This window comes from Chelon labrosus, assembly GCF_963514085.1.
Source record: "Chelon labrosus genome assembly, chromosome: 1".
In the NCBI taxonomy this organism is placed as follows: domain Eukaryota; kingdom Metazoa; phylum Chordata; class Actinopteri; order Mugiliformes; family Mugilidae; genus Chelon; species Chelon labrosus.
Genome location: NC_140337.1, coordinates 12,902,509 through 12,916,115, shown reverse-complemented (window position 1 = coordinate 12,916,115; position 13,607 = coordinate 12,902,509). Strand labels below are relative to the sequence as shown.

Genomic DNA, 13,607 nt, shown 5'->3' with positions numbered 1-13,607 from the left:
CACCCACTACATCAGCACAGTACTTTAAAGTCTGTCTCCTGACATACAAAAGTGCCAAATCCACCTCCTCCTCTCCTGATTTTTTTTTTTCTCCTGTCTGTCCCATCCCAGCTTTCTATTTGATTATAGGCACACGCAATAGCTGCATGAGGTCCTGTCTAAATATGTACGCTTTCTAGAAAGTGTCCCCATTTAATGGACTCTGTAAGTAGACTGTTTGACTTCTCATAGCAGGAAAAGCACAAGTGAAACAAATGAATGATGGCTTGGTTCCATCAAGTGTCCCATGAGCAGTGAGGGTGAGCCAACATTGTACAATAGCTAGACTCTGAACGTTGTAAATTTCAATGTAATCAATCACACCTTTGCATTTCCTACTGTGACTTGCCAAGTGATTAAAAAACAAAGGTCTAAATTTGCTTGAGTTGTGAAATTGCCCCTCCGTTGGCCTTTTATTGGTTGCTGACCCACCAACCAAAGGGAACCTACCCATGGTTGCCCTTGTTGATGTACTTCCGGTTAGACAAATGATTACTTGGGTAAACTATTGTTAAAAACAGAAAATTGGGTGGGAGGTACTTGTAATAGCCACTCACAATATCTAGTACACAATCCCGGAGAGGTTTTTATTCCTTTCCCCAAACCACTAATACATTTTGAAAAATGTTGCCTGGATTTGGCTGTGTGCACAACCACAGTGGCAGTTCAGCCCTGCCACTGTTGGTAAAAATACCTACATGTGTTCGTACATAACAACATATTCAAATATTGATTTGCCACCTACCCAACAGTACACGAGCAGTTCTGCCCTGTGACAGTCATGTTGGCCATCCTATCCACAAATAGCAAACAAGGCATCTCTGTTTTTCTCATGGATTGGTAGCATTTAGCATTTATACATGTAACTGTGAAAGTCCCTGTTGCATTATGAAACCATAGCCTCCACAACTGCTGGCTAAGAGGGTCTAGAAATAACATGGAGGCAAGACAGCTAACAGCAGCAACCGTGAATATTTTACACTCCAGTACAATCCCACCACGTACTTTGATCTTATAGCCATTTCTGTTGTATTGCATTAGGCTGTATCAGTATACCTAATACACGGACCTGTGCATATACAGCATAATCCTTATACTATGTCTTCTCACTGTCTTTATAGTGCCGTCACCATTAGGCTGCTAATTTTTCCTCTCATGCTGTTTTATCTCCCCGTTAAAAATGCTATTACAACTACTACTATTATCACTGCCAGTAATGATAATCAATATGATAATGTTCACATCAGTCCTAAGCCAACTCATGCAAATCTGATTAATTCCCCTGTCATTTCCAAGAATCTTCTCAACATTCACATCCACAGCTGCCACATTAGCCTGGTCCTCGTCAGTTTTCCTCCCACTGCATGCAGCCTGTCACCCCGACACCGCTGAGTGTCTGTGGCATTGTCACCTCGATGTCATGTCCTACTTCTTCCCTGTCAATCAGCGCCGCTGCCTGTCCGCTGGCCTGTCTGGCGCGCAGCGGCTCCTGCTCTCTCCAATTCAGTTCAGCCACAGCGGGGATTCAATATTTTTTTTTTTTTTTCATACGTTTGGGAATCCGTTCAGTCAAATCAGGAAAATTGGCGCGCCTGATTACAATAATGGCTGATGATCATGATTGTGTTTCAGGTTGGAATGGGAAACCTCCAACTAAACCAGGATGGGATACGCCTGGAGGGAATCAGCGAGTTTCTGCTGCCTCTGTATGTGAATGAGATCCAGTCCCGGAGGGTAAGTTGCTCCCTTTAATTTTCTCACCAACTTCAAGATGCCTCAGTGATCAATACAATCACGAACTAGGAATAACCATCATCGACTGAAACACATGTGAAAAGCTTTTGGGGAGAAAGATCTCTCCAAAGCTTGCATGCGGATATTGATTGTTCAGTGTTGAGGAAGTTATGATCAATTAATCAACAACAAAGGCCAACTTTCCTCAGACTCAACAATACTTTGTTAGATTATATTTGTACCTGGATAAGAGTTTACTCAACTCTTTCTGTGTGATGCTCCTCCTCCTCCTTCTCCTCCTCCACCACCACTTCCTCATTTCCTGTCGTCCTCCAACAGTGCACTATCAGGGCCTCCCATCGGCAGTAGATGGGTAATAGGCTGCCTCTCGGCTCCTCTCAGGCCTCTTGCAACCTACAGGAGATTACAGACGATTACAGGGGGACCAGAGTCTCCCTGCTGGATTTCCAATCAAGCCCACACGATAAATTCCCCCCCTCGCACTTCCTCCCTCCCTTCTTTCTGCTTTGATGTTTAGTAGATTAACCAACACAGCTCCAGCACAAAGTTGATCCAAATTTCCTTCTCCCACACGAATCACAGACACTCAGTTGGATCATCCCCTTTTCAATGATTAGGCATGGTGCAGAAAGCAATTTCAAGCACTGGAAGCTAGTGTTCCATGTAAATTCGATTTTTGAGGGATGTCCATGGAGGAAGTGGCTCGACAGTGGGTCCAATTTGACACACCAGATTGAGAATCAACTTGGAATTGGCCACTCTTGCCTTTTTGATGTCCTAGTTGGATCTAAACGTTGATTTAAATGTAACAATTGCATGCTTAGCAATAGAAAACCCCTCAAGGCCACAGCAGAAGCCCAAGCTGAACATTGGACAAAGGCGATATTTCACTCCCCGCTGCAATACCACCTGCAGACATTTTTACTGTCTTGTTTTACAGACAGAGCTGTGCTGTGGCCCTCTTATCTACCGGCACCAGAGATATTTGCAGGACAAAAAAATCTCGATGGGTCACTCAATATTTCTCACCTGAGGAAATATGTCAAGCACCGAGAGAGCAGGGATTATGGTTATGGAGTTTACACAACAGTGCACCGCGCTGTTCATCAGTCAGATAACCACCACTGATCAATAAGCCATTACCAGGAAGCAGCAGTGAAATCAGTAGTGCACCTAAAGTATCTCAAAATGTAGTATGATTGTTTTAAAGTCGCAGCTGCTGAACTCGCTGCAGCTTGGGTTTTATTTTTCACGGATCAGTCAGTGCTTTGAATTTTAATCAATAACTGAAGCCATAATCTGTGAACGCCATGTGGAAATACTCCCGCACTGTTTTTGGCTTGAGTAGCTGGCAGCAAATTAAAAGCTAAGTAGTCCCTTAAATCAGCGCTCCAAGTAGCATGTTGTGAAATGAGAGCTTTTAACTTTGCACATTTAGTTTAGCCACATACAACAAAAACAAAAAATGCATTTGTTGAATGTGTCAAACGTCTGCAGATGCGTTTGCTAGTGAAATGATCAAATACATTATTCTTTCACTGTTACCATTTGGCCAAATTTATTTATTCCCTTTACATTCAGGTAAATGCTGCCACCATTTATCCAGGTCAACAATTAAATACTCACAATAAATAGTAAATGGAAGAAAATGCACAATTAATCGTCAAACCAAAGATTATAAGCTATGTCAACCTGGAAATAATTCATAAATCAATAGAAATACATATTAAAAAATCTTAAAAATGTAAGATAAATATGCTATAAAGGTAAATCTCATCATAAGTCGCATTAATTTCTGAGTGAACTTGAAATTCTGAAATGTTTTATTACACATTCAAGTAATTTGCCCTCTATATAGCCATTTATTATATTAACTTTTTATTTTATTTTATTTTTTTAGCTTTTTGGTTTCACGGCTCATGTATTTACCGTTTTTAATTCATTCTGGCAACTCTCCACAGCTGCACGTAGCTGTTTGAGTAAAAAGCTTGGATAAACCCACTGTATATACTACCCGTCCAACACCAAACACCCCAAAAGATATAATTCCAATTTAACTATTCACATAAACACTAAATAAAATGACCTGATAAGATATACGTGTTTACATGCCCCAAAACAAAGTAGGTTCGCAAACTAGTTCTGCTTGCTGAAATCTGTTCAGTGTGTTCAGAGTTTCCCCAACTTTATTGACAACATTGAATTTTAAAGACAAAGATGAGTGCACATTTTTAATGTCGCCTTAAACATTTATTTTTAACAACTCTTTAGCTGTTGCCATTTTTCTGTCCCTCTCAGAAACATGTCACCCAATGTTTACCCCACTTGAGGAAAACATAAAGATTTTTCACCTAGAGAGAAAAGTGTTTGCATGGCTACTAGACAACATTATTTATCAGTGGTTTCCACCACCCTTCTCAATCAGGTTGAAAATACCTTCCGGTCATGTCAGTGAGTCTATGAGACTATTATTTTAATTGTAAGTGGAATACTAGTGTCCATGTTCATATAGCCATCGACTCCGTCAGGACACCAGACACTGAACGTGATGGATAACAAAAATTAACTTTAATAAACTTACGATGGCTGCAGAGTCCAGGAAGGCAGAAGTCCAAAAAAATCAGACCAAAAAAGCAACAAGGAAAATTTGACCAAAAATCTAAAGAAAAAAAGGAAAAAACACAAGAAGGGACACAAAGGAGTGTAAGCAGGTGAACTGACAATGAGGGAAACAAAAGGGAACATGTGGAAATAATCAGACAATCACAGAAGAAGGAAAGACAGGAAGTAGAGCATGACACAACAAATAACTTTCAAAATAAAACAGGAAAGGACAGAAATAACCTCAAAAATAACAACATAACTTAGAATCAAATATTTCACTTGAGATTAGTTGGAACCCGGGCGGCACAGTGACGAGGTGGTTAGCACTGATGCCTCACAGCGAGAAGGTCCCGGGTTCGAATCGATGGGCCGACTGGGCCTTTCTGTGTGGAGTTTGCATGTTCTCCCTGTGTCTGCGTGGGTTCTCTCCGTTTATTCCAGCTTCCTCCCACCGTCGAAAGACATGCTGGTTAGGTTAAGTGGTGATTCTAAATTGGCCGTAGGTGTGCTTGTGAGTGTGAATGGTTGTCTGTCTCTCTGCGTTAGCCCTGCGATAGACTGGAGACCTGTCCAGGGTGTACCCCGCCTCTCGCCTGATGACAGCTGGGATAGGCTCCATCAGACCCCGCGACCCTTAACAGGAATAAGCGGTTATAGAAGATGAATGAATGAATGAATTAGTTGGAACCCAAAATGACTGAAAGTTGTCATTTATATAAGATGAAAATATATATATATATTTTTAGTAGTAAACATGCACTGTACTATATGTAGACCATATCCTGTGTCTCCTGCACTGTTGTGGCAAAGTGTAGGGTTCAGTGGCTCGTTACTGATGCTTCACATTTCCCACCTTCTGTGCACCGCCGTGTGTGATCATGTCACACTTCTTATTCGGCAACAGTGTGTCTCTGGCAAGGAAAATTTCTGGTGCAGAGTTGATTTCTAACTCTTGAAAATTAGAGCCCATTGTTGCTTTTCACTTCCAAAATTATGGGCATTGTGTGGCATACCGTAAGTGCAAATTAGACTGCTGACACGCGGTGTTATGATTGTTCCAAAATGTGAGACTAACATTGGCTGGTTGCTGCTGCAGCTTTCAGTTGAGCTGTCTGTCAAGGCTGACAGGCAGATGGACGGATGGAATATTCTCTATCTATTATTTTTTCTTGCCCCGAGGGCTTCCTCAATACATGTCTGTCTGTCCAATCTATCTGTTCACCCAATCGCCCACCTGTCAGGAGTTACAGATGGCATAACACATGCCAAATTGAACTGTTATAGCAAACATAAGACCATGCAGGGACAGTGAAAACAATTCTGCAGGACGTCCTTGATATCAAACATTTGAAATGCAGTTGTGTTTGAAACATCAAGCATACGATTGACACACAACAGCTCCAATTACTCCTCTGAAAGTCACAGTGCTGCTGTAATTTCAGGCATGAGAAATCAGATTTTTTTTTTACCTGTCTCAAAGCAACAAAGCAGCTGTAATTTCAGGCTTTTTTGAAGCCTGCGTCACACATGAAATTTTACCTGCCAGAGGAACATTACAGCCATAACTTAAAGTGTTTGTGAAACCAAACGTCTGAGCAGGCATTTCTTACCCCCGTCACTTTCCTCATATAGAAACTTCTATCTACTAAAGGCTTGTTGAAACCCAAACATCTCGTTTGTGTCCATTTAGTGTGGCTGTTGGAGACATATGGGGAATATTATGGTTTTGGCAAAGCTGGAAAATGATTGGTTGATTGGTACAACTCCAAAGATTTTTTTTTTAAAGGAAAATTAACATTTCTTTGAAACAATGCTAGCTTGGTTGTGCATCCATTCCTGTGCTTCTGTTTTGGTTAAGAGTTAAACGATTCAGATTCTTCTTGTAAAAATCGTATTTCATCTTGTTAAAGTAATAAATTAATTTGCTTCCAGCATCTGAAAGGAACGCACAAAGAAGAGAAGTCTTGGCTTTGGTGATTTATCTTGGAAATGTTTCTGTTTTCCACATGCATTAGCCTAATAATGTCTGCTGCCGCTTTAGGGCAAACTCAAGTCAAATTAGATTTGTCAAGCAACAGTGATGTCTTATTCGCAGTGCTCAGTCCACTCTAATTACTCTTTTTTTGGGATGTGAAGATGATGGAGACGCAAGAATTTTTATTTATGTTGGGAACTACAAGAGCTGATTTCATTGTTGAATGACTGGAATGAAGAAAGGTAGTAAGCAGGGATGCAAATCTGCAAATAAAGGTCTCTGTTTCTAAAGTGAAATAAATAATACTGTCCATTTAAGGCTTCTTTTAACGTTGCAGACTTTCTCCCCAGCAGGAACAACAGAGGTCAGCTGCTCTGTCTCTGGACGTGTGAGCACTCAAAATCTGCTGCTTTATTTAACAGTCATTTTCCGCAATCAATACGACCAAATTACCATTAAATCGGCAATGAACGCAACGTTTTAAATTGGGACGAAGCCATTATTTTTACGGGAGGAGTGAGAGGTGTCAACATTGAACCCTAAAGACGTCAGAAAGCATAATTTGTCATTTAAAATGACGTGGAAACTCTGAGAGTGTATCTTTGCTTTAAATTTAAAAGCTGAAGTGCTATCTAAAAAACAGCGTGGTATCAGGCAACACGGTGCCCACATACAGTTAATCAAATCTCTGCTTTTCAGACTGTTGGCTCTCGTTATCATCTCCGGGGAGCCTGACTGATCTATAAATAGCAGCAGATGCAGGTGTATCTTTATTGGAGTGAAACTTCTCTCTACCTCACCTACTTGCATTTGATAAGCACGAGAGAGATAATTGTCAGCACTCTTTCTGAATTAAAGTCTGCAAAAGACGGCTTAAGCCATCCGAACGCTGACATTTTAAACTGCCGAGCCTTCGCCAGAGTTTGCCGGAGCCGCTTTGATTTGGTTAACAGCATTACACTGAAATACAGGGAACTTTTTAATAGTAAAAATATTAAATATGCCTGCAAACATGTTCTGAAACAGGTGGTGCCTCCCCCGCTGCATGATTGAGGAAATTAAAACATAATAAGCATTCCTTTTTAATGCACAATGTTTTTTTCTTCATTATATTTTCTTGTTCAGCTCGCTATGCAAATTAGCTGCCGGCACAACATTCAAATATAATTAAAATTTAAACATATTTATGCAAATATTTGTTTAGGATTAGAGTTAAACCCTCTTTATCTCGGCCTTAAACATCTGAATTGTATTTTGCTCACTCACAGAGAGATAGCAGCATCATATAAGGCTGCTTTGTTTTCGACTATTTTATCGAAGCAGCGCGCCGTGCTCTCGCTGGTGGCTGTGATGTTATTCATTGCATGCAGGGAAGCGTCTTTTGCCTTACAGCATCCATGGTAATTTTTCAGTCTGATGGGGCCCAGTGCACCTACAACAACAGCCTCCATTTACGTGCATTCACTCTGATCTGCACTCGACCTTCTACAACGGGCGCGCCGACTGAAAGGGCTTTTATGTGATCCCAGGGAAGTGTAGAGGCGAGCAACAACGTCTCAGCGGTGGCCCCGCAGGAAGCAGTTTAAGACCTATCAACTCTTTAAAGGGATGCTTCAGATGAAGAACTTCAATTTCTTCATGATGCCAGTAAACTTCTGTTCATGATGAGCATTAATAATGGAAATGAGCAAAGCAGGGAATGAAAATAAACCAAGTGACCTCTGCAAAGTCACACACCCTGCGCTACCTTCATAGAATAATTTGCACCTGTTTAGAGAAACCTATTAGACTGTAGCACAGCCTAATTATTTCCTGAGACACTAAACTAAATGCTTGTAAATGTCACTTGTATTTACAAAAAGACAATTGTAAGTACATAAGTACACTGTGAGATATAACAGGACCAGTAGTTTAAATCAGCAACTGTGTGCATCATCAGTAGAAGTGATGTAAATGTGAGTCTAACTTTAGGAAAATATGACTCATGTCAGACTTTCTGAAAAGAATTCCCACGTTTTGGTGATTTTGCAGCATGGCCATTGTTAGGGATGAACATAAATAATGCAACGTGTCGACATATTCCACGCAAATCGTTAAAGTATGTTGCTGTGATGCGTCGTTGCGTCTTCAAGGCAAACAAACAATGGAAGAAAGCTGCACATAGAACATAGATAAAGCATGCTATGGAGGAACACGGAGAATTTCACAGATGAACTTTCAAAAGACAATGGACAATGTCTAGTGGGCTTACAAGACACAAGTGAAATGAATGGAGCAAGCGATCAAAGAAGGAAAAAATGGTAGAGGCAAAGCTGCACTTTCAAAATAATACAAGACACGACTACACAAGGGAACGACCAAGACAAATAAAAGTATATTCCCTTTAATTGACTTTGTTAAAGCTGCTATATTTTCTGTTTTTATATAACAGTAGTCAGATGGCCATGTGTTACGTGTGTTCCTCAGTCCTACGCAGCTTCCATCTCATTCTTTGAGTTTTTACAGCTCATAATTGTATTGATTTACTTCACCGCTCCCATCGGCGCTTTTTTCCAGCTCAAGCAAGCTGCGGATTTCATTAGAAAAAAAATACATAGCTGCTAAACACAAGCAACGTGCGATTAGCTTGCAAACACAACAGAGCATTTATCACCTCAAGAGTTTCTCAGGAGGTGAAGTAGACCAAAACAGAGATAAAAAGAGAGTAATAGACTTGTATAACACAGCTCCAAATGAATGCTGATTTCAATCTGTCTCTACCGATTTGTAAACCCAATGACTACTTACTGCTAGCAGTTCGCTGTGAAAGGTTTAAGATACTAAGTCAGTGTTTTTACGCCTTGTTACGCTGCCTGCAAATGCCCATGTATCAATTAAAGCAGCTTCGACATACATGAGTTTACAGCCTAGGGTTCCAATTGACCTTTGGCTAAGCCCCGCCCTAGAATGTAGATTGACCAATCACAGCCAAGAGAGCTCCCACAGGGGTCCGACACTTTTTCCACAGCGCTCCATTGACTTTAACGCAGGCGTCTCATATTTTCGGTCTCGGCAGGCTATACTGTCGGTATATATCCAGCATCCAGGGTATGGATAAGCCCAATGATGTGCGCGCAAAACCCTGTGGAGCTAACCAAAACATCACCGTTACAGCTTAAGTTGCATAGTTGTTGATACGCTAGCACACGCTGAAGAAATACAACGTTATACGTGCGTAACGTTAGTCCGTTTGCTTCGTAATAACGATTATAGAAGTGAATAGAGACGTACCCAGCTTTGCATGAACAGTGTTGCTCCTTGATATTGATCCCAGAGCCTAATAGATAACTTATAGATAACCAGAAAACCACAGCCCAGAAGAGAATGTCGGACGTAGCAACAGTAACCAAGGGGGGCGGGGCTTAGCCAAAGGTCAATTGTCTTATGCTGAATCTTGGTGGGGCAACTGCTGCTGGGCAACTAACCATCTCTAAGACGCCAAGGCTATCAGTTTAGCAAGCTAATGACTGGTTAACTTAATGTAGGAAAAAATCCAAAGGCACAATGAAATGAGGGGTCCTTTGGTGATGTCAACACTTGTCTCGGACATATAAAATTACGCAGAATACGCTATACAACTAGAAGACATCACAACTCAGAAAGTTTTACCTTAGCAACAATTTCCACCTAAAATGTTCAGAATACCACAAGACGGGAGCGTTTATGTGGAAATTTTCTTGTGAACACGATAAACACATCACCATGTGAAGGCAGCACTAGACACCAAGCTTTTCTAGGTTATCCTTAGTAATTTTACACAATGAAATTAGACCGCTAACCCTTCTGAGAGCCTAATTTTGTTCTCAAGAACCAGTTCAAATCATACAGTTTAACCACATGTCTCTTGACTCTCATGACTTTTCATCTCACATTATCAACAACAAAACAGTCGCGCAGTGCAGTATTTTGGTGAAGCACGAAGAGAGGCATCGTCACAGTTGATGTCATCATTTTGGTGAGAAGTCATCCACAATGTGATAGATAGGTATGTGAAAAAGAAACCGACCAATTTTAGTCAAGTGAGGTAAAAACGGATTCACGGAGTCAAAGCCTTTTTGGCATGCACACAGCGACGCACGCAACATTCAAATGTCAAGCAGTCATAAACTTGCAAAATGCAAAACTGCCAGGTCTACAGTTAAAATGTCAGCAGTGTGACAGAATTGGACACACCTACATTTGTCACTGGTGCTGAAGACACATATTGAGCCACCCTACTAACCACTCTGGCTTCACTTCAGTACTCATCATTGGATAATTAAGTTTAAATTTGTTCCACTCTAGCCTTAATTTTCTTTAATTCAGTGGTAATATCCAGGAAAGATCTTCATTTCTAAATGTCGACTACAATCTTCTTTAAAAGTGATCTTGACAAGACAAGGCAGTAACTTTGTCTCAAGGCTGCTGTGTGTGGATTTAAAGAATAACTTTCTTCTTTCCCTCCTTCCTTACAACTTCAACACTGACACAAGGACAGTTATGAAAAACCAAAGACTTTATCCCATGTCAATGTGATTTAAACCGTTTCAAACAACATTTCCTTTTCCCTTCTCTTGCTTTCTCTTTATGTCTCTTCCGCCCTCCATTCCCGCTTCCCCTAGGACAGCTTGTTGGTCTTGCGGTCAGAAAAGAACGTAACGCTGAACGCCAGAAACAGCCAAGGCCAGCTAACCGGTCAGCTGACCGTGGGTGAGTTTCCAGTGCTTTCCGCTTTCCCCTTAGAGCTGATAGGAATAACCTGCAGTGTGAGGTGTAGCCGAGCGGCACAGAGTGTCGTTCTGCAGTGTCGTTTGTGTATGTGTAGCTTATTAAAAAGCTGATCTTAGATTAATTTGACCCTGGCTGTCAAAATTACCAGATTAATGACTTTAATCAAGATTAGCACATCAGTTCATCTTTAAATACTCCTTAATTGTCTCAGCGCTCCACTCTTTGTAGTTTCCTTCAGACACTAACCTTTAGCACACTTATTGAAAGGCCAATGGATTCTTTTTATTATCATCAGGTTCAACCATCAGTCAGTCCAAATTACCAAAGTCATTTACATGATTAATGACCACTGGAAAGCAAATGACCTGCTTATTAACATTAATAGCTATTGATCTTAGGCAACATAAGTTGAGAGCTGATGCTGATTTGACAAGACTGGCGATATGACACTTTTTGGTCACGCTTGACCTTCCTCCCAAAATTGGTCCCTGCTTTTGTAGAAAGCGCATTTTGTCTGAAATGAGATGAAAACTTGGCGAGAATAATTAAATTCCCCAGCCGCCGCAGCCCGTGGATTAATGAAAGGGAGTGCGAGAAAGGGAGGTGTTGGAAATTTGTGCCTGCACATCTGGAAAAACACCAAAGTCTGGAGAGCAGGAATTAATATTCCTTACTAGCGGAACAGATTACTGATTTGTCCTCATTCGTTCTAAAAGCATGGCTGATCCAGCTTTGTTGGGCGCCTTTCATTTGCAGAGCAAGCACTTCACAAAGTGTTTCAGATTGCCCGTAGTCGTACATTCCCAAACGGAGCTTCCCAAAGCTGATTTACAAGCCCAGAAACAAATAGAGCAACCTCTATTTAACAGCGCTGTTTTCAAAAAGTGTTAGCACTGCAGACTAAAATCACTTTTTAGGTGGAAATTTATTTTCTAATACCTTTTAGTTGTCAAACAGAAACATAGTCTTAGTAAAATATTGAACATTGCGGTAAAGCCAAATGAATGCAAATTGTTACCTTGCAGATTAATTTCCAGCACCTTGCTGCAGATCCAACGTTTACATCTCTTTTTGCAGGACCCGAGGCTGTGGAGGCTCAGTGTCAGAGGCTGGAGGTGCGAAGCAGAGACGGCGGCAGACTTCTGTTTACTGCAGATGAGGAGGAGGTCATCATGACAACAGAGAAGTTCACAGTCACAGGTGAGGTGTCCTGCTATGTCTTGCAAATACTTACGTTTCTCTGCTGATAAGGATTGACTTTTGACATTTGCCAGTTTTTTTCCTCCTAAGACTAAACTACTTGGACAGATTTCAGTTCTTAACTTAAAAAGTATTTTGGGGTAAACAACATTTTTGGCTGAATCATAAAACTGAATTTCATCGGCAGGCTCGGAAGGCGCCATGTTTGGACATTCAGTAGAAACTCCCCTGATCCGGGTGAGGGCTTCTGAAGACCTGAAGTAAGTTCATATTCAGTGACTTTACAGAAATTCATTAAAGCTTAATGTCATGTGTTCATATCCTGTTAAATTAAAATGAAGATCTTTAAATAACAATGATAAATGTTCCCTGTCATTTCAAAGTCGATAGAAACTATTATTCACCAGTATCATTACCCTAAGCTCCTTCTTGTCGACTCAAGCACCTACTTGACGCCGTGTTATCACACAAATTTAAAACTAGATTTGACCATTATATTAATTTCACAGCCCAGGGGTGATCTAATTGGTTATTCTCTAAAGCAGTCAGGAATTGATGAAAGCACCGAGAAGGCATGGAGAAAGTGGGTGAGGTTGAGCCACGTCTTAAGACTCCCTCGTGCATGTGATCCCCACTGCACTCTGCCCGAGGCTCTGAGCCCTGCGTCGCTCCATTAGTGAGCTATAACGAGTGCGGTTTGTTGTCCACCTTACTGGTCCTGAAAGGAGAGCTGGGATCAAAGTTGGCAGAAAAAGCAGTGTTCTGGCAGCTAATTCCTCCACAGTGAGATGAATACTGATGAGTTTCACTTTAAAGCACACGCTCACACACACTCACAGGGCACTCGCACACACACACACACACAGGCTCAGCTCAGGGGTGACCATCTGCAATGTGGTCAAAACCTTAGCTGGAGAAAACCGAAAAACAACAACAGCAACGTGGCGTTTACTTGAAAAGGACTCTTATGTTATTTTATTTTAAAAGCCTATTTCATGAAAAAAAAAAATTATCCGAGTTGTTGATTTTGTTTGTGTCTTCAGATTGTTTCAGAATGACTTGGCTTCTTTTCTTCATGGATAAAGAAGCCAAGATATTTCCAAACAAGCAGATGTACAAACTGTACCATCAGGACTAAATAAATAACTTCTTTTATCTAAACCTGATTTTCTATCCAAACAAACATATGAAAGATTTTTGTGTACCGAGTCATACAGTACCATTAGAAAAATAGAGAAAACCTAACCGTGTGGGTTACCAACAATGTAAATCCAACCTAAAATAG

General features: G+C 40.9%; 1 protein-coding gene across 1 annotated transcript in view; it reads left to right on the top strand.

Moving 5' to 3' along the window:
- Positions 1 to 13,607, top strand: part of LOC311493734 (zeta-sarcoglycan-like) — a gene marked incomplete at its 5' end in the record, with an annotated part of 37,613 nt that overhangs the window by 14,317 nt on the left and 9,689 nt on the right. The window contains 4 exons of the mRNA XM_084552509.1: positions 1,672 to 1,773; positions 11,014 to 11,101; positions 12,200 to 12,322; positions 12,510 to 12,582. Of these exons, the coding sequence (XP_084408635.1) occupies positions 1,672 to 1,773; positions 11,014 to 11,101; positions 12,200 to 12,322; positions 12,510 to 12,582 (386 nt within the window). The remainder of the gene's footprint in view (positions 1 to 1,671; positions 1,774 to 11,013; positions 11,102 to 12,199; positions 12,323 to 12,509; positions 12,583 to 13,607) is intronic.